The sequence below is a fragment of the Pseudophryne corroboree genome, chromosome 10 (assembly GCF_028390025.1).
Source record: "Pseudophryne corroboree isolate aPseCor3 chromosome 10, aPseCor3.hap2, whole genome shotgun sequence".
Classification (NCBI taxonomy): Eukaryota; Metazoa; Chordata; class Amphibia; order Anura; family Myobatrachidae; genus Pseudophryne; species Pseudophryne corroboree.
The window spans coordinates 354,712,136-354,735,220 of record NC_086453.1 but is presented as its reverse complement, the minus strand read 5'-3'; the positions used below and the strand labels follow the sequence as shown (position 1 = coordinate 354,735,220).

At 41.5% G+C, this 23,085-nt stretch overlaps 1 protein-coding gene across 1 annotated transcript; it reads right to left on the bottom strand.

Annotated features, from left to right (window-relative positions):
* Positions 1-431: 431 nt before the first annotated feature.
* On the bottom strand, positions 432-22,177 carry LOC134965364 (nicotinamide N-methyltransferase-like). The gene is made up of 3 exons (XM_063941831.1): positions 22,027-22,177; positions 11,639-11,846; positions 432-855 (listed from the first exon to the last, which is right to left on the bottom strand). Exons 1-3 carry the CDS (start codon positions 22,175-22,177, stop codon positions 432-434), a joined length of 783 nt encoding a protein of 260 aa, XP_063797901.1.
* Between the last annotated feature and the right edge of the window lie 908 nt (positions 22,178-23,085).

Sequence of the window (23,085 nt, the reverse complement as noted above, 5' to 3'; positions counted from 1 at the left end):
CATTGTTTACTGTCGATGCTCTCACTCTTTGTGCTATTACTTGTGTTACCTTTACTACTAAGACACAGAGTATCCAGTCAAGTTTTTTATAAATTGATTCATGGTAAACCATCTAATATTGATCCCTGTTGCGATGAAAAAAGGAAGGAATATACTTACAACGAGTTAATCTATTTTTATTAAGTGTGCTCTGTGACAAAAAAACAGGATTAACACAGTTTTATAAAATATACAATAAAAATTACGTTTTATGCATATTTGCATACACAAGAGTGCCCCCAAACTATAGTCTTCTCTATCTCAATTCCTTATCCAAATCAGTATGAACATGATCAGGATTCATGCGTAGTGCGATTTATATGCATGTGCAGTAAAATTTAAATTCTCAATTGTGACCAACATCAACAGAACATGCATCTCTGAATCAGGTCTTAACACTCTCTGCGGCCTGTAATAAACAAAAGTGCCTCATAGTCTGTAAGGTCACTCTCTACAGTTCTTTTGTGGACTGCACAGTGGTCAATAATAAACCCTTCGTCAGTGAGAACTTTTCTTGCAAAGTTCTCATCATATTTGCACATATGTATTTTGTCCTGCCCAATCTTAACATAAGTTGAATTTAAACACCCCACCAATATAAGGTATCCTTCAGGTTTCAGTAGCTTTCTGAAGTTCCTGAGATACTTTATATAATCAGCTTGGTCTTTGCTGATGGTATCCAGCATACATATACTGATGACACAGTCTGCTGGTGGGAGCACCTCTGGGTCTGTGAGATTTTCTTTGTCAAAGTTACATTTCACAGTCTTTGTTATTGCTGTCTTCAATGTCATGTCTTTGTCCTGACGCTGGTCACTGAAATATGCAAACACAAAAGGTTCATTTGAATCTAGGACTAACCAAGCAACCACATGACAAATAAGATATAGTTGAATATGGAGATTCATTGGGTAGGAAGGTATAATTTAGGTAGGAATTGTTTGTTTTCTGGAAGGGTTTCTCAAAGGTGGAAGAGCAAGTGCATTATTCTATACTTTCAATGAGAAGACTTTTTCATCTTTCAGGAGTATTTATTATGGCAGTGGTGGGGAAAAAGTGTCCATTATGTACCACTCTCTGGAACACTGAGTGTAATACAGTTTTTTCCCCATTATTTAGACTTAGGAAGCTATTTAGAGATGACCACATGGGTGTCTAGGCCCTTGCGAATGTTGTATATATGTTCAGACCACCTTACCTTGGCACTCCTTCCTGTCCTACCAACATAAGCGAGGCCACATACACACTCAAGCACATATACAACACTCTTTGTATGGCACGTAATAAAATCCCGGATGGGATAAATTTGGCCATTCACAATGTACTCAGTGAATTTTCTCACTGGTGCTTTGACTGTTTTGCACATCACACATTCGCCGCAACGATGAAAGCCTTTAGTCCTTACACTCTGCCTTATCTCTGTGTCCAAACTACTTTTTACAAGTTATTTTTTTAAAGACGGAGCCCTAGAAGGGCCTAGACACCCATAATGTTTCCTCACATTTTAAGAGAGTACATGGTTCCAATACATGTGGTTTGAGGAATTTTTGGGGTGTACAAGTGGTACAACAAAAGCGGAGAACTAAAGATTTAGAAAAAAGACTTGCTCGGGCTGAGATGAAATGTATACATCGTCTGGGTACTCTTGTCCCTAAGGGCCTCAACGGGGACTTTGAACTGAAATGTTTTCTTACTTAGCTTTATGTCCACATAAGATCCATTCTGCACTATTTATGCACTTTTTCTCTATACATCTTTTGGTATATTACTGGTAACTGCTGTTTTTTGTTTTTTACATGTTTTTTATGCAATCATGTTTAGTTCGGGACTTTTATTTTGGGACTCTATAAGGACTCCGTTGATGCATGGAAGTGTAGCACTTCTCTCTTTAAAAAGAGATATCCCTATTGCAGACATGGAGAATGGTCTCTAGGACTTCCTGGTAAATGGAACGCAAGAAGAGCCGAGCATCGCGGCTATGGGGAGCCGAATACACTACTTCCTGAAGTGCATATGGAACGCAAGAGTCACTTCCGGTTCTCGTTAGTGATGATGGCGGCGCGTGCACACTTCCAGGAGCACAGTGTTTTATGGGGAATGAGTACACCTGAGATCATTAATTGATGGTCTTTATAAATAGACTATTGGAGCCAATGAACCACGCTTCTGAGGAAGGACTTAACGTCCAATTTGCGTTAAGCGTGGCTCCTGTTTTTATTGTGTATTTGACTCTGACACATACAGACTTGACCATCTGCCTGGGGATTGATCCTGTATGCTGCTAGGCATCCGGAGAGCCTGTCAGCATTCCACACTATTTATATCTGTGGTTCCGGGATCCTCTTTGGTGATATATCCATTGTGCCATTTGACGGAGTCTTGTATGATATGCTGTTTTAATTTATTAATCTTGTAAATCTAATCTGTGGCATTAAACCTGAGCGTGTTTTTAATCTACTACACTATGGTCTGCTGCTTTTAGTACCTCTCATATTTCCATTCATATTGGGAAAAGAGGTACTTATCTTTTCAGGTCATTTAAGGATTATTCAGAAAGGATCCTCTAGAAAAACAATCCTCCATCCGTCCTTTTCTATCATTGAGGATTACCATCCCATTAAGGGTGAATGTTTTTGTTTCATACCACTATGTTTATTGTTATGCACATGGGGTACCATGGTATTTGGTGAGCGCTGCAATCTGTTGTGCATTAACCCTGTCTATACACACCTGTAGCTGCACACTAGGTTTTATTGCGCATAGACATCAGTAACACCTGTGGTTTCATTGACCATAGATGTGTAAGTGTCTATAGCTGTGAGTGCAAATTTCAGTTCTCACCCACTCACGACTGTCCGTGCTGATGCTCTGTCCCTCTCTGGATTACTCACTGCTCGCCGCTCTGGGTGGAGCTGTCTCTGGGGGACTCTCCCTCAACTCTTGTCTCTAGGGCTAGGCACTTCTGTCCCTCAGCTCAGCTACACCTCAGCTCTCATTACATCCTATCTCCGCAGCCTGGCACACAGCTAACTGCAGCATAACTCATCCTGATGGCATTAACATCTTAGGTATTCCCTGATTCCCTGCTAATATTTACAGCCATACAACCGCTGGAGCGGGAGATACCTTTTAGATGTACCTGGTATATGCTTGTGCAATTATGCCAGCGCCATTAGTCTCTCTGCCACTCTCCCAACGTGTAGAGCTCAGTAGGAGAGGCGACAGGTGAGACCAGACAGCGCATGTAGAGCACAGTGGTATTGATCCTCGCCCAATGTCTACAGCTCAAGATAGGCGGCAGCAGGAGGGACCTCTACAGTGCTGTCAGTCTATGCGCTTCTCCACTAGCTGCTGCTTGGTGCAGGACCCATCCCTGAAGCTATTCTCCGCTCACTATTACAGCTCCTAAGTGTCAGAGAAAGTAACCAGGTACTGTGCACTCACTGAGGGATCGCCTGTCTGGCAGCGCTTAAGAGACCCCTTTTATTCCTAACACTCTCAGGCTCATGCTGGCCGACAGACCACTAATTTTTCCCCTGCCGTCCCTGCCACCAATCATCTTTCCCATATTTAGCGGCTTGCGGGTGGTATGATCAGTGGCGCGAGGGAGCCGCTATTCCCGCCCGGCAGACCATCTCTTCTGCAGTGCGGGGATGCTAATGCCGCTCGAGAACACCCTTTTGCCGCCCCGCTGGATATCTCACTTTGAATCGGTGCGTGGGGGTCCCCTGACATACTCCAACTGTAAGTCTGTCAAGTAGCTGACCATTTGTTTACAGCGGGCAGTATGCCTCAATCTATTCTACACAACAAACCTCTACATATACATATATATACATATACATATATATATATATATATATATATATATATATATGTGTAAGAAATGAAGGTGGCACTCACGCAGATTCTTGCAAAAGTAAAAATAGTCAGTTTTATTTTACCGACATGTTTCGGGGACTTGCCCCGTCCTCAGGGCATTAACAACGTTGTTAATGCCCTGAGGACGGGGCAAGTCCCCGAAACATGTCGGTAAAATAAAACTGACTATTTTTACTTTTGCAAGAATCTGCGTGAGTGCCACCTTCATTTCTTACATATCTGCATGAGGTAACCCCTCTGGGAAGTCACCGCAGTAACTATACTTTGCTAAAAGAGTGCCGGGACTGTCTGTCTATATATATATATATATATATATATATAGAAAAAAAGGGGGGGGATCTGGGTGCGCTAAAATTGCACTGTCATCCACAACCATGAAAAATAGAAACAGTGATCTAGAAATTTTATATTTATTACATAAAAACAGGGGATTTTTCCCTTCACATAAAAACCGAATGGTTCTTGCAGGATTTTCAGACAATACAATTCATACCAATACACAATGAACAGTGTACATTCAATGTTAATGAAACATTATCAAACAGACTGTGTATGATGGTGGAAACAGTACTTGTGGAAACCCAACGCGTTTCGTCCCAATCAGGGACTTCTTCAGGGGTGTTTATCTAGATAGAAATAACTAGGTATAAGATCTAGAGACTCTTAATCATTGTTTGTATTTAGTGAGCCTATACATACCAAGTGCCAGACTTGTTTATAGAAAATGGGACACCTTTGGATCCAAGGGAAGTCATCTTCCTTTTGGATTGTATTAAGTTTATATTACAGCACAATTTTTTTGAATATAATGGTAATTTTTACCTTCAAACCCAGGGAACTGCCATGGGTACTAAATTCGCCCCTGCATACGCGAATTTGTACATGTACAACTGGGAAGAGAAATATATATACGGTGTCGGTTTTTGAACAGAACTTGGTACTTTACCAGCGTTATATTGATGACATCATCATAATTTGGCAAGGATCTTCTTCAGGCATTAACGATTTTATGACCTATATCAATACAAATGATTACAACCTCCTGTTTACTCATAAGATGGATAAAACGGTTATAGAATATCTGGACCTTGAATTTAAAGGCTCTCCAGGCAACATCATCGAGACAAAAACCTACTTTAAATCAGTCGATGCTAACAGCTTTATTCCGCACACGAGTTGCCATCATCCTTCTTGGAAGAGGGGTGTCCCTTTTTCACAATTTATTCGTGTGAGAAGGAATTGTAGCAATATAAAAGATTATTGGGATCAATCACAGATACTCTTTGATTGATTTATACAAAGAGGTTATGAAAGATCACTATTAGAGAAGGCTAGATTGAAAGCTTCTGAGAAAATTAGAGATGACCTTCTACTATCTAGACCCAGAGCCAAGGGAGGATTGAACGCGAGACCGTTCATTACCCAATATAACAAGGAAAATAATTTCATACGGAAAATATTAGATCGTCATTGGGGTATCCTCCTTAAGGATCCCGTACTAGGACCACATTTACCGATTAGACCAACCATGGTTTTCCGTAAATCTGCTAATTTAAAAAGTTTATTAGCCCCAAGCATGTTACCACAGAGATCCTCTAAACAGGAGGTTAGTAATCTGTGGCTGCCTAAAAAAACTGGTTGCAGACCATGCAATCATTGCATTTGTTGCAAATATATGGACCGATCTACATTTAGTTTTAAATTAGAATCTGGTAGAACCTATACTATGAATGATTCAGTTAACTGTAATTCCGAATATGTGATCTACAGAGTCACTTGCGGTTGTGGCCTTTCCTATATTGGCAAAACTAAGAGACAGCTTAAGCAACGCATACAAGAACATATGCGCAACATAAAAAATAAAGTTAAGATCCATAGTGTTTCTCGTCACTTTGCTGCCAAACATAATTCTGAGCTCCATACTTCTACTTTTGCATTCACTGTATTAGAGCATATTAAAACCCCTATTAGAGGTGGTAGTAGAGACTTACTTCTCGCTAAACGAGAGAGTTTTTGGATCTTTACCCTTGACTCCCTAGCCCCACAGGGTCTAAATGAAGGAATTGATGTAGTTTCCTTTGTTTAGTATCATATGCTTGCTTCCCCCTCTTTTAGCTTTTTAGTCCCTATTAACCATATGTTGATAAACAGGTAGCCTACTTTAATCCTACGTTAAAACAGGGTTTCTCTATATATGAATTGAGAGAATCTATTTGACTGCTGATACATCTTTGTAGTATCTTAAACCCCTTAAACATTAGTTCTAGTTTGTCATCCATCACCACAATTTATGTTGCCATGCTGTCATTGTATTTTTTATGTTTTTCTATTTTTAGTTTATTGTTAAACGACCATATTGGGATTTTTTGTAACCCCGTCATCGTTATTGTAAATATGGAGACAAATTAATTGTAAAGTTAGCAGTGTTATTTACTAGCTCTGAGCTACATTATAAATATGTATACAGCATATAGTTTCATGTTTAACTTGACTCCACACTTACAGTATTTATTGCTATTGTAGATTCGTCCTGAATATTATTTAATTATTCACATATATTATTTTTGATTAATGGTATTATTGGGTCATTAGGCCCTCCTAATTAGGCACATATTCATACATTTTTCATAAGTGTATTTAATTATCAGGTCATTAGGCCTTCTTAATTAGGCACATATTTATTTCCCATAAATGTATCTAATTGTTAAGCACTTATTATTATTAATTTTTAAGTAGTTTCACCTGTCACTTTTTTTATTTATTAATACAGGTGGATCGTATGTCTGTATATGCGGTTTAGAGCCGCAGAGTTCCTAGCGCGTCAGTCCGGTGGAGCACATGGGATTTTCGTTTTGCGTTCCACCTTTTGATTCGTTGTGTATTTTTTTAAATTGAAGTTTGGCCACATTGTATAGGGTGGAACGGTGCCTCCTGATGGTGTAGCGCATGTGCATGCGTTCCACCGCAGTAACACTTCTTGGCGGACACTTCCTGACGGTGGAGCGCATAATGGCCGTGCGTTCCACCGCCGTAATTATAATAAGTTTATCTTTCCCCAGACCATCACCTATCTAGCTACGGCGGAACGGTCGGCATCATTGCGTCCCATCGGGATGTGGTTTACACCCCGTAGAGGAGCGCATGTTATTCTGTATGCTGTATATACTTAAGGTTACATTTTTCAGCGCTGGTAGAACACACTTCCGGTATCTGCATTTCCGGTTGTTGGAACGCGGAAATATGCGTTCCACCTATATCAATTAAGCTTTATCTTTCGTTATTATTGTTTATTGTTTAATCTATTTATTTAATAAACTATTAGGTTTTTAACACATACACTATTGTCTCCATTTAATAATTTGATCCCTACTTTAATCATGCATCAAGTTTTTTTTTCATTTTGTCAATTAAATTCTATTACCTACCCCAGGAAGTGATGTAGTTTCACTTTTGGTATAAATATCCTGCTGGTGGTGCTCTCTTCCAGTTACATTCTGGACTTTGAGAGAACCACTACATGCTCATCTAGTAAGTACCACTGTTACTTTCTTGCCTCCATATATTGATGGGATGGTTTTGTTTATTCAATGTATATTTATTGTGATTGTCCCTATATTGTATTAGTGGGCTAAATATATATTTTTTACCTACCATTATAGGTTTCATTCATTGTGAAGAAATTATCAATTGAGGTTGAGCATTAGTCGTCTTCACATAGAGCCAGAGTATATTTATCTTGATTATATGGCTGGTATGTATTTGGACTTCTATTCAACTCGGAGTCTCTAGTCACCCCATGTCTAGTTTGATGGACTTTTGAAATACTGGTTCCTCTTTTTTATATTTTTAGGTAATTTTTTCCATGTTCTGTTAAATATGGTCCGTTTTTAATACGGAAACCTATTGACGGATTATCCACCATTTACCAATTCTGGGTATGTAACATCTTTTTCCTCTCGCTTTTCTCCTCCGTCTCCTCATCTTTCAATTTATAAGATCTCTCATTAATTTTATTTTATTTTTTTGCTCTTTAGGTATATACCTGTTTTATCATTTTTAATGCGATATACGTCCTTTCAGGATATTCTATAAACGAGTCTGGCACTTGGTATGTATAGGCTCACTAAATACGAACAATGATTAAGAGTCTCTAGATCTTATACCTAGTTATTTCTATCTAGATAAACACCCCTGAAGAAGTCCCTGATTGGGACGAAACGCGTTGGGTTTCCACAAGTACTGTTTCCACCATCATACACAGTCTGTTTGATAATGTTTCATTAACATTGAATGTACACTGTTCATTGTGTATTGGTATGAATTGTATTGTCTGAAAATCCTGCAAGAACCATTCGGTTTTTATGTGAAGGGAAAAATCCCCTGTTTTTATGTAATAAATATAAAATTTCTAGATCACTGTTTCTATTTTTCATGGTTGTGGATGACAGTGCAATTTTAGCGCACCCAGATCCCCCCCCTTTTTTTTCCATACCTTATATTGGACCTCATCTAACAGGAGGTTCCCTCTGGTGTGCAGCTCGTTCTATATACACACAGCGCTAAGGGTTACCCCCCCCCTTTTGTCTTGATATATATATATATATATGTATATGAAATCTACACAATAAATGATTATTTATTCACATAAGTATTTTATTTTTCCAACTATCTAATATAATTATATTTACTTTATTTATTGTTTCAATAAAATAATACCCATATATATATATATATATATATATATATATATATTGCAGCAGGCCCGGCACTCCACGAGTAATATAAAGCTGGGTTTGGTGCCCTTATAAATAAGGCATGTAGAGAAGCAATTTAGCTGTACGACGTTTCAAACTCTGAGTTTTTCATCAGGTAAACATATACATACAAATGAGAACTCACCTTATATCCCCTCAAACCACCACCTTCTGACCCGTGACTGCATGTGCTCCCGGGCACGGGAGACCCGGCCCGAGCCTCTGACGCGCACAGATGACGTCACCGCGTACAGACGTGGCGCACGTCGTATGCGTAACTTAGCAACTGAAATTAACAACCCTGTACCATGTCACCATGGTAACACAGTGTGACGAAAAGCTAAACAAAACCCCTGCTAATTCAGATAATGCACTGGAGGACACAGAGATTAAACAAGCATCATCAGTCATAATTGTACACTAAGTTCCAGCATGCAGCATAGAATGAGGACACCATATGCATAAAGATACACATAAAGTGTCAGTATATAACATAGATACACATTAATGCACTATAAAGACATTGTCCATCAAAAACACAGCATCCCTTGCCAAAGAAAAAACCTTAAGGAATAAGATACACCAAGGGTGTGATGGTGCTTGTTTAATCTCTGTGTCCTCCAGCGCATTATCTGAATTAGCAGGGTTTTTTTTTAGCTTTTCGTCACACTGTGTTACTATGATGACATGGTACAGGGTTGTTTATTTCAGTTGCTAAGTTACGCATACGACGTGCGCCGCGTCTGTATGCGGTGACGTCATCTGTGCGCGTCAGAGGCTCGGGCCGGATCTCCCGCGTCCGGGAGCGCATGCAGTCACGGGTCAGAAGGTGGTGGTTTGAGGGGATATAAGGTGAGTTCTCATTTGTATGTATATGTTTACCTGGTGAAAAACTCAATTAAAGTTTGAAACGTCGTACAGCTAAATTGCTTCTTGTCATTATTTTGGCTGCCAAGTGGTTGTGAGTGCCGTACCTTTGCTTCTCTCTCTCTCTATCTATCTATCTATATATATATATATATATCTATATATATATATATATATATATTACAGTATCTGCTACTGAAATATTTATCTATTTATGTCTACATTGGATTGCAAAAATCACATGACTTTAGCAATTTTTATCCATTTTCAAGACATTCAAAACCTAAGATTCAGATATTTGGGGGGATGTAATTCAGCCCGAGATTACCGGAGGTGCGACAAAAGTAGCGGCTGAGCATAACAACGACCCCTCCCTACTCTTTTATTCTCACGGAGAATAAAAGAAGAGGCTAAACTGGTCATCGGTCAGGAATACCTGTAGGGGAAGGTGTTAGTTGGCAAGAATCATCCAGTAGAATGTAATAAAAAGTAGGGCGATGCATCAAATTGAGAAGAAAGGTTGGCTGAACCTTGACAATGCACCATAAGATTCAAATAACATTGACTCAGGAATAGCCCAATACTCAGTGTCCTCCAATTTGTCTTCTACTCACACCAAATCAACATGCAGAGGACACAGTACAGGACCATACCACGGTTTCTGATTTGAGTTCTGTGATTGCTCTGCTGATTATACACTGGAATGTCCATTGAATTTACTCTGTAGAACATTGGGGTTTTTTTTTCTCGTTATGGGACATGATGGATTCGTTCTGTGTCTGGGCTTGGAGGAGACCTAAAAGTCTCAGTTGCTTAAGATCAGTCTTTTTTTCTGAACCATTGGGAAGAATCAAATAAGGGAATGTGGAGGAAGGAGTTAGTGAAAGAAGGTAGAACTGCTAGTTAGATATGAAGCATTAGCATTGGGAAGGTATTATAATTGTTTATAATATCTGAAACATTAGAACTAAAGTGAGGTACAATTAATTCTTTATAAAGTTTCTTCTGTTAAATGATTTAACTGCTCAAAAGTAGAAACAGGAGAAGGTATCGGGTGTAACCATATGCAGTAGATCACAAAAACTAATTGAGAAATATCTACATACTGTAGTCTACAGTTTTGACAAAACTGAGAGCTGACATGCTTTAAGGATGAAGAATGTCCAATGGTGAGGTCAGAAGATAAAGGTCTGGGATGGTATTGGAATTATTTTCCAGTACTTTGAAGCCACAAGTAATGCCCAAGACCCATCTACATCTACACTGCTGACTCAGGCCATGGGATGACTCATTATGCATGCACAGTAGACTCTCTGGTGGCTCTAAAGGCTTAGAGGCTGAACATAGATTTACTGCACATGAAGAGGCACTTCTGGGATCTTCTTCTGCCAGGGAGCCAGAGGACCCTTGAGAATGCTGTTTTTGATGCTATATGCTTTACATATATTTTTAGGGCACCAACCGGCAAGTATGATATTATTAAATACAAAAATAAATAGGGAAAGATACATTTAATTTATGTTCTGTGCAGTTTATACTCCTTTCCTCATAAACTGGTCCCACTACTGCAGAATGCTGCAACCCACCTGTAACAGTAGATGTCAGCCCTTTAATTGATCTGACTTAATAATATGCTCATTCATTGACAAAACGAGGTCAATAATGATCAGCCAACAGAATGGTTTCCCATGTTGCAGCCAGACTAATGCCCAGTTGGTTATGTGATACATGGCTCCTCTTAATGTATTCATGGCTGTATTATTTCTACCTATGGCTCTACTTAAGGAGAGATGAGAAGAAGAATCCATATGGATTTAGGTGATGAATAAAATTGAATCCCAGGGATTTGGGCAAGGTGTTTACTTCAATTAAAGAATCGATCAGTAAGGGGATTAGTAATATTTAGCCAAACCTGCTGAACTACATGTACCAGACCATGGCGTGTACTGTGCAACAGAGAAAAGATTTTCAGCCCAGGCATAATGACACCCAGTAAGAACTCCATGTTTTATTTTTGGTGTGTAGAACATTTGAAATAGTTTACTGTGTACTGACGCTGGGATTACTCATGATAGATGTTTTGGAAGATACGTTACCTGTTTCCTTCTAGACATTTAATATATGCCATTATGTGAGACCAATCAAACGCTCCGGTACGTGTGTTAATCCATTTGTTCTGCTCCATAATACATTGCTCAGAGCACTTCAGCACAAGGATCTGTTTGAAATATCCACTGGCTGTATATAGATGATGAATGAAAGATCCAGCACTGATGTCAATCAAAAGATCTCCCTTAATGTTACCTGCAGGGAAAGATCCCAGTGATTACAGAATATAATATGTTATGTAGCATCTATTCTATTTATCATGCTGTAATGCAGGGGTGGGGAACCTTTTTTCTACCGAGGACCATTTGGATATTTATAAAATCTTGCGGGGGCCATACAAGTCTGCCCCCGCGCGCACCCAAAAAATGGGTGTGGCCACTTAAAATGGGATGTGATACACATATGCCCCCAATAGTGCAGAGCCAGATCCACAATTGCCCCCACAGTGCCAGGTATACAAATGCCCCTCACAGTGCCAGGTATACAGATGCCCCCACAGTGCCAGGCATACAAATGCCCCTCACAGTGCCAGGCATACAAATGCCCCTCACAGTGCCAGGTATACAAATGCCCCCACAGTGCCAGGTATACAAATGCCCCTCACAGTGCCAGGTATACAAATGCCCCTCACAGTGCCAGGTATACAGATGTCCCCACAGTGCCAGGTATACAAATGCCCCTCACAGTGCCAGGTATACAGATACCCCCAGAGTGCCAGGTATACAGATGTCCCCACAGTGCCAGGTATACAGATGCCCCCACAGTGCCAGGTATACAAATGCCCCTCAGTGCCAGGTATACAGATGTCCCCACAGTGCCAGGTATACAGATGTCCCCACAGGGCCAGGTATACAAATGCCCCTCACAGTGCCAGGTATACAGATACCCCCACAGTGCCAGGTATACAAATGCCCCTCACAGTGCCAGGTATACAGATGTACCCACAGTGCCAGGTATACAGATGCCTCCACAGTGCCTGGTATACAAATGCCCCTCACAGTGCCAGGTATACAGATGTCCCCACAGTGCCAGGTATACAGATGCCCACACAGTGCCATATATACAGATGCCCACACAGTGCCAGGTATACAGATGACCCCCACAGTGCCAGGTATACAGATGCCCCCCCCCCCTGTCCCGCTTACCGCTCCTTTCAGCGGGTACACGGAGGAGAGCGCGGCTATGTTGGGCGGCGGCGTGTAAGACTTGAAACCAGCCGCCGGTTCGAGAGCCAATCAGAGCTCGCGGACCGGCAGCCGCGGCTCCTGATTGGCTGCCGGTCCGCGAGCTCTGATTGGCTCACGAACCGGCGGCAGGTTTCAAGTCCTACACGCTGCCGCCCGACAATAGCCGCGCTCTCCTCCGTGTGGTGACAGCTGAGACACACTGCCGCCGGACTGTGCAGCGGCATGTCTCACTGAGAGGAGCGGGTGGGCCAGACCAAACGGCTTTGCGGGCCTTATACGGCCCGCGGGCCGGAGGTTCCCCACCCCTGCTGTAATGTCCTGTTACAGGTAAGCAACTGCCTCACCACACATCATTTTCTCCTTCAGTTTACTGTATGAGGAATGTACTGTGGGGGTAATTCCAAGTTGATCGCAGCAGGAATTTTTTTTAGCAATTGGGCAAACCATGTGCACTGCAGGGGGGGCAGATATAACATGTGCAGAGAGAGTTAGATTTTGGTGGGTTATTTTGTTTCTGTGCAGGGTAAATACTGGCTGCTTTACTTTTACACTGCAATTTAGATTGCAGATTTAACTCACCACACCCAAATCTATCTCTCTCTACACATGTTATATCTGCCCCCCCTGAAGTGCACATGGTTTTGCCCAACTGCTAAAAAAGTTCCTGCTGCGATGAACTCAGAATTACCTCCTGTAAGTACTTATTTGAGCAGAATTTCCAGTATCTGGGGCACCTCTCCTGCCTACAGTAAATACACAGACATTTGTAGACATCAGAATTGTCCATAATGTTCCATAATGTAAACCCTTAGTGAATTAGTCTCTAGGTGTGCATGTTTTCTAAGGAATGCAATTGCAAAGCTGTTTGCAGCAAGTGTGCGATTGTAATCCTTATCGGTTCTGGTATGAATGGTCGACCATGTTAAGGTCTACAGTCATTAGATCAACCACTATTTTTAAACATTTACATGGTCGACATGGACAAAATAGTCAACACATGAAATTGGTCGACACCGGACAGGTTGACACATGAAAATGTCGATATGGATTTTTGAACTGTTCTTGGTGTAATTGTTTCCTATAATATGACCAGGAACCCCAGTGACGTGCGGTGGGGTGAGGCAGGTGAGGCAGAGCCTTTCCTGTCATACTTACGGTTAAACCAAAGTTTTGACTGAATAAAATATATGAAAAATACTGATAATTTGTTTGAAATATCTTCTTTGCATTATTCTAATAATTTTTATAGCCCAAACTCTGGAGTAAAAAGTCTATGGCAGGTGAGGCAGTGCCTCTCCTACTTATCTTTTCCACACATCTCTAATCAAAACTCACCAGATTTCCAGGAGTTTATACTGCTGCACCTGTGTATAATGCCCTTTGGCTCATATATTGCATGTAAATCTGGCTCTGGGGCTAGCTAGTGCCTCCTAGGCTATTTAGCCCACCACACGTCCCTGAGGAACCCCAAATAGTGTACCGCATCCCCTTACATGGCTCGCAGCTGTGGGCAAGGCGCCTCGCTCCGCTACCGCTGCTCTCGGCACAGGTTACTATTCCCAATCATAGTCCATGTAAATTGTAAGAATGAAAAAGTGGAAAACCTATTTTTATTTAAAAAATCCATGTCAACCTTTTCATGTGTCGACCTGTCCTGTGTTGACCATTTGGATGTGTCAACCATTTTTCAATGTCGACCATGTCAATTTCGACCAATAGTGGGCGACCTAGTAACTGTCGTCCTAAGTAGGGTCGACCTGCCACAAGGTTACAATCCTTAACAATGCAAAATAAGGAGGAGGTGCATACTATCTCCTTCCTACATTTGCGATGCAATCACATATGGGATGAACATCACAACCATCAATCGCGATGTTAATCTGCGACAACGGGCTGAGTAATCCTGGGCTTACTCAGGCTTTCCGTCATAGGGTAGCTTGTGAGACCAAGGAAATTGCATCCAATGCAGGCTTTGACCTCGCCACTCTCAGAAATTGAGGTCAATACACCCCCCGTTACTGGCAATGCCGGCAGCCCCCACCCCCTCCCTTCCTGTGAACTCCTCTGCCTGTCAATCAGGTTGAGGCATTCGATTCCCTGCTTTGTGACCGGAAGACCTGTTCTGCACATGTCCCAAATGTGCAAGACCCATGATAATAAGGTCATTTGTGAGCTTTTATTCAGTACATACTTTACTGTTACTGAGAAAAAAATGAAATGTGGGGAGTAACGGTGTTGGTTAGGATTAGGGGGTTTTATTGTGATGATGAAGGGCAGTGCCAGAGTCAGTGGCAAATTTTCCATTAGGCATGTGAGGCACATGCCTAGGGAAGGCACTTGTTTTTGGGTGGCAATTGGATGCTTGTATTGGTAATGTCAGCCCAAAAAGTACTAGTACCTGCAAAATGTTTTCACTGTACTTTATCATATTACATCTTGAAAGGAGTGAAAACAGGCAGGACATGCACAGGTTGCCCCTGTAAGCCACCTCACTGCTCACAATATTGTTTCCACCAATATTGGCCAAAGGTTGCAGTGATCTGATTGTTAACTAAACGAATGAGCAGTGGCACAAACACACGGCAGTTTATAGCACATCTATGAAACATTACCAAACACTGACAGGATCAAAGGGCTTATAGATGAATGTGCACAAAGCGCACTACGGTAAAGCACACCAAACAGTGCAAGATATATATATATATATATATATATATATATATATATACATATATACATACACACACACACACACACACACACACACACACACACACACTGCTCAAAAAAAATAAAGGGAACACTTAAACAACACAATGTAACTCCAAGTCAATCACACTTCTGTGAAATCAAACTGTCCACTTAGTAAGCATCACTGATTGACAATCAATTTCACATGCTGTTGTGCAAATGGAATAGACAACAGGTGGAAATTATAGGCAATTAGCAAGATACCCCCAATAAAGGAGTTGTTCTGCAGGTGGAGACCACAGACCACTTCTCAGATCCTATGCTTTCTGGCTGATGTTTTGGTCACTTTTAAAAGCTGGCGGTGCTTTCACTCTAGTGGTAGCATGAGACGGAGTCTACAACCCACACAAGTGGCTCAGGTAGTGCAGCTCATCCAGGATGGCACATCAATGTGAGCTGTGGCAAGACGGTTTGCTGTGTCTGTCAGCGTAGTGTCCAGAGCATGGAGGAGCTACTAGGAGACAGGCCAGTTCATCAGGAGATGTGGAGGAGGCCATAGGAGGGCAACAACCCAGCAGTAGAACCGCTACCTCCACCTTTGTGCAAGGAGGAACAGGAGGAGCACTGCCAGAGCCCTGCAAAATTACCTCCAGCAAGCCACAAATGTGCATGTGTCTACTCAAACGATCAGAAACAGACTCCATGAGGGTGGTATGAGGGCCCGACGTCCACAGGTCGGGGTTGCGCTTACAGCCAAACACCATGCAGGACGTTTGGCATTTGCCAGAGAACACCAAGATAGGCAAATTCGCCACTGGCGCCCTGTGCTCTTCACAGATGAAAGCAGGTTCTCACTGAGCACATGTGACAGACGTGACAGAGTCTGGAGATGCCAAGAAGAACGTTCTGCTGCCTGCAACATCCTCCAGCATGACCGGTTTGGCAGTGGTCAGTAATGGTGTGGGGTGGCATTATTTTGGGGGGCCGCACAACCCTCCATGTGCTCGCCAGAGGTAGCCTGACTGCCATTAGGTACCGAGATGAGATCCTCAGACCCCTTGTGAGACCATATGCTGGTGCGGTTGGCCCTGGGTTCCTCCTAATGCAAGACAATGCTAGACCTCATGTGGCTGGAGTGTGTCAGCAGTTCCTGCAAAACGAAGGCATTGATGCTATGGACTGGCCCGCCCATTCCCCAGACCTGAATCCAATTGAGCACATCTAGGACATCATGTCTCGCTCCATCCACCAACGCCACGTTGCACCACAGACTGTCCAGGAGTTGGCGGATGCTTTAGTCCAAGTCTGGGAGTAGATCCCTCAGGAGACCATCCGACACCTCATCAGGAGCATGCCCAGGCGTTGTAGGGTGGTCATACAGGCCTGTGGAGGCCACGCACACTACTGAGCCTCGTTTTGACTTGTTTTAAGGACATTACATCAAAGTTGGATCAGCCTGTAGTGTGTTTTTCCACTTTAATTTTGAGTGTGACTCCAAATCCAGACCTCTATGGGTTAATAAATTTGATTTCCATCGATAATTTTTGTGAGATTTTGTTGTCAGCACATTCAACTATGTAAAGAACAAAGTATTTAAAAAGAATATTTCATTCATTCAGATCTAGGATGTGTTATTTTAGTGTTCCCTTTATTTTTTTGAGCAGTGTATATATATATATATATATATATATATATAGATATATATATATATAGAGATATATATATATATATATATATATATATATATATTCTATTTTTAACCTTGTGGTAATTTTAGCACTATTTTTTTTCAAGGAAATAATACATTTTTCTCAGGGCCATGATATGAGTCTGCCGATGCTTTGGTCTTAACAAGCTTTGCTTTTTGCAACTAACAAACAGGAGCTTTCTATGCCTATCTAGAAGGATCACATGCTAATTGGAGGTTTTTGATGCAACGTGTGTCTGTGTGTAAAACCAGTGGCCTGAAAGTGTTTGTGCTGAAAAACTATAACATAGCTGTGAGACTTTTGTGCTGTATATCCTCTGCTTTTAAGCTTTAACAACAAATGCTTTCTGCTTTTCAATTTTGAACATTATACATTTTAAAGGTTAAATGTTGTGGATCTATATGGAAAATCTACTTTTGGGTGTCACACCTTTTTCCCACAACTAATTAGTTGTGGGAAAAACATCCATAGATTTGAATAAAATTTTGCAGAGAAAAATATATATACTGTAAAAATTAAAATATTATTGGAGGATATTTGCATGTGTATAACTAAGGACTAGAAATTAAAATCTAAGATTGATAATTTCCAATACTCTGGACACATAGAAGAAATCTGATCTGTGAAGATACCCATGCAAATAGTCCTGTATATATGCCACGAGAGAAGAATTTGTGATATACTGTATGTATATTTTAGCTTGTATGGTTGGTCTTTATTGGTATATTGAGAGATATATAATCTATATACACATTGGAAGGACAGACATTTTAAATATAAAAATATATATATATTTTTTTTAAATGAATACTAGCGCTTTCAAATTTTTTTTCTTTTTGGCTAATTTAAGGAGACAAGTAACTCCCTCAACTGTGAGCTGCAGGTACTCAGTTTTAATGAACATTCGATCAGCGCCAGGTATATAATAATCTGGTCTCCTCTTTTATTTTTTAACTTGCAGTCCGGTTCGAACTGTGTGAATCACAGGACTCATAGATGCACGTGAACAAAGCACACTAGGGAAAGCGCAGCAAACAGTACAAACAATAAATATATTGTTTGTTTTTTCTATTTTTTAACTTGCAGCTCTATTCAAACTGTATGGATAACAGGGCTTATAGATGCATGTGAACTAAGCGCACCAGGGTATTGCGCACCAAACAGTAGTGATGAGCGAGTTCGGTTTCTCGGAAACCGAACCCCCCCGAACTTCAGCCTTTTTACACGGGTCCGAGCCGTGCTCGGATTCTCCCGTGTGGCTCGGGTAAACCGAGCGCGCCCGAACGTCATCATCCCGCTGTCGGATTCTCGCGAGACTCGTATTCTATATAAGCAGCCGCGCGTCGCCGCCATTTTCACACGTGCATTGAGATTGATAGGGAGAGGACGTGGCGGGCGTCCTCTCCGTTATAGTAGAAAAGAGTGACTTAGTTATAATTGTGGGGAGGATTGGGGACGGGGAGCAGCTGTTAGGGAGTACAGTGCAGGGTTTTGATTATAATACCACCAGTGAGTTTAATCCATTGTTTCTCTGCCTGAAAAAAACGCTCCACCATATATGTGCTCAGTGTGCTGCACTGCTGCATGATATATCTGTGCTGAGTGCACTGCTCACACTGCCTAATTGTGGGGACTGGGGAGCAGTTATAGCAGGAGTACAGTGCACAGTTTTGCTGACAGTGACCACCAGTCCAGTATACGTTTGTCTGCCTGAAAAACACTCCTGTGGTGGCTTTTTTTTTCTTCATACTAGTTTAGCAGTCTGCTGACAGTGTCCACCAGGTCCGTTGTTATTATTATACAGTATATTATATATATATATTATATATATATATATATATATATATATAGCAGTATGGTAGGCCACAGCTGTACCTACCTCTGTGTCGTCAGTCGTCGTCCATAAGTAATATAATACTATACTATCCATCCATCTACATTGTATACCTGTGGTGGCTTTTTTTTTCTTCATACTAGTTTAGCAGTCTGCTGACAGTGCCCAACAGGTCCGTTATTATATTATACAGTATATTATATATATATATATATATATATATATATATATATATATATATATATAGCATTACGGTAGGCCACGGCTGTACCTACCTCTGTGTCGTCAGTCGTCGTCCATAAGTAATATAATACTATACTATCCATCCATCTACATTGTATACCTGTGGTGGCTTTTTTTTCCTTCATACTAGTTTAGCAGTCTGCTGACAGTGTCCACCAGGTCCGTTATTATATTATACAGTATATTATATATATATAGCAGTACGGTAGGCCACGGCTGTACCTACCTCTGTGTCGTCAGTCCTCCATAAGTAATATAATACTATACTATCCATCCATCTACATTGTATACCTGTGGTGGCTTTTAGTTGTGCGCATTAAAATATGGAGAACAAAAATGTGGAGGTTAAAAAAATAGGGAAAGATCAAGATCCACTTCCACCTCGTGCTGAAGCTGCTGCCACTAGTCATGGCCGAGACGATGAAATGCCATCAACGTCGTCTGCCAAGGCCGATGCTTAATGTCATAGTACAGAGCATGTAAAATCCAAAACACAAAAGATCAGTAAAAAAAATGACCCAAAAATCAAAATTAAAAGCGTCTGAGGAGAAGCGTAAACTTGCCAATATGCCATTTACGACACGGAGTGGCAAGGAACGGCTGAGGCCCTGGCCTATGTTCATGGCTAGTGGTTCAGCTTCACATGAGGATGGAAGCACTCATCCTCTCGCTAGAAAAAAGAAAAGACTTAAGCTGGCAAAAGCACAGCAAAGAACTGTGCGTTCTTCGAAATCACAAATCCCCAAGGAGAGTCCAATTGTGTCGGTTGCGATGCCGGACCTTCCCAACACTGGACGGGAAGAGCTTGCGCCTTCCACCATTTGCACGACCCCTACAAGTGCTGGAAGGAGCACCGCAGTCCAGATCCTGATAGTCAAATTGTAGATGTCAGTGTTGAAGTACACCAGGATGAGGATATGGGTGTTGCTGGCGCTGGGGAGGAAATTGACAAGGAGGATTCTGATGGTGAGGTGGTTTGTTTAAGTCAGCACCCGGGGAGACACCTGTTGCCACTAGGGTCGCTTAGCTTAGTCACACAGCTACCTCATTGCGCCTCTTTTTTTCTTAGCGTCATGTGCTGTTTAGGGAGTATTTTTTTGAAGGGCCATCCTGCGTGACACTGCAGTGCCACTCCTAGATGGGCCAGGTGTTTGTGTCGGCCACTAGGGTCGCTTAGCTTAGTCACACAGCTACCTCATTGCGCCTCTTTTTTTCTTTGCGTCATGTGCTGTTTGGGGAGTATTTTTTTGAAGGGCCATCCTGCGTGACACTGCAGTGCCACTCCTAGATGGGCCAGGTGTTTGTGTCGGCCACTAGGGCCGCTTAGCTTAGTCACACAGCTACCTCATTGCGCCTCTTTTTTTCTTTGCGTCATGTGCTGTTTGGGGAGTATTTTTTTGAAGGGCCATCCTGTCTGACACTGCAGTGCCACTCCTAGATGGGCCAGGTGTTTGTGTCGGCCACTTGTGTCGCTTAGCTTAGCCATCCAGCGACCTCGGTGCAAATTTTAGTACTAAAAATAATATTGTGAGGTGTGAGGTGTTCAGAATAGACTGAAAATTAGTGGAAATTATGGTTATTGAGGTTAATAATACTATGGGATCAAAATGACCCCCAAATTCTATGATTTAAGCTGTTTTTTAGGGTTTTTTGAAAAAAAAAACACCCGTATCCAAAACACACCCGAATCCGACAAAAAAAATTCGGTGAGGTTTTGCCAAAACGCGTTCGAACCCAAAACACGGCCGCGGAACCGAACCCAAAACCCGAAAAATTGCCGGTGCACATCACTATATTCTGCACAGCCACAATTAGTCTGGAGTCTCTGGATGGACACAGCAGAGTATAGCATAGTGTGCCCCTATATACAGTCACTATACTGCACAGCCACAATTAGTCTGGAGTCTCTGGATGGACACAGCAGAGTATAGTGTAGTGTGCCCCTATGTACAGTCATTTTACTGAGCAGCCACAATTAGTCTGTGTTCTTATTGGCTGGTACATTGTCCCTCTCCATGTTATCACTCTCCAAGCAATGATTTATCCAGCCCTGACTACATTGAACAATTCAGTTATTAATACAATATCAAACTTCAAATTGTTTTGCAATTAAAAATAACCATTAACTTTTATATACACATATGTGCCAATATCCAGTAGCGTCACAAGGGGGGAGGGGGTGCAGCTCGCACCCGGGTGTCACCTGCCGAGGGGTGAAACCAAAGTGCCCGTTCCTGCTCAGTGACATGAGCCGGGTGCTGCACTGTAATATTACATGCAACAACCTTGCACCTGTCATGCAGAAGCAGTCACTGAAAAATGCCAGTCTCCAGGGCCAGGCTGCATCTCCCGGACACCTGAGGTGACAAAAACAGGGGTCGGAATGCTTAGCCACACACATGTCCCATGAAGCCATGCCCCATCTCACAAAGACATGCACCGGGTGCTTTAGAGGTGAGTTATGCCTCTGCCAGTATCCATGAAGAGGTTCACTAATGCATCTAAAAATACAAATATATAATCTTAGTTCCATCATAAAGTATCATTATTATTATTTATTTATATATTTCGGAGTATTTTATGCATCGCCGTGCCGAGAATATATTTGTCATGTACAGTATATAAGTCCCTATCCCACTGGAGAATAGAGTCTAACACAACTGCACACATGCATGCACCTACCCTTAGTGTAGCTTTGTTACTGTACCTACCCTCACTGAAAGCATGGTGTAAACATTCCATTGGAAATTTCAATGAATCGTCTCCAAAGCCCATTTCTTCTTTGTTAGCAAAATATGTTTCCAGATGTTCTCTAGAATCAAAGCCGTGTACAGGATAGAATTTATGTGAGCTGGAATCCATCTTGTATTACTGTATCACAGACTGGCTGACTCTCACGTCTTCCCTCTTATATGTAACTGGCTCAGGATATCTGTGTACAGTATATTCACAAGGACCCAGTTATGTATATTCATCAGTAACCAGGATATCAGTGTTATCACATGATGGGGTATCAGCCTCAGGAGCTGTCATGGGAATGCAGGTGACAGTGTGATCATCTCCTGAAACAGAATAAATGATCATAATATTCATTTTTCAATTGCATATTTAAAAATTGCACAATATTTCAGTGATTTAATTAAAAGTTTTTAAATATGATAATTAAAAATGTAAAAAAATTGTAAATATTTCTGGTGCAAACACATATACAAATAGTGGGCCTTATTCAGATGCAGACGCAATGCCAATATTAACACAGAGGAGTGATTATTAGTGCACTAAGGTACTTTTGCATGGACGCTCACAGTGAGGACTCAATTTCAAATGACTGACAGCAGGAGGGGTTTTTTCGGGAGGCAGTGCCATACCCCAGGCAACTAGTATTACACACCCCTAGCTACGAACATTACCCCTGTAAATGAGCATTACACACCCCTGGCAATGAACATGACACCCATCCTGTAGCTTGAAACCCCTGGCAACAAGCAAAACACCCAGCCCACGAAACCCCTGGCAATGTACATGACACCCAGTTCATGAAACCCCAGCAATGAGCATGACACACAGTGTGTGAAACCCTTGGCAACGAGTATTACACCCAGCGTGTGAAACCCTTGGCAACAAGCAGGCAATTTAAAAGCAATTAAAAGCTTTACTGTAGGGCATAATGTTTCATGGGCATTATGGTGTGTGGCATAATATGGTGCATGGGGCATAATATGGTGCAAGGGTCATTACTGTGTTGTGTTTAATATGGTATTTTTTTTCCT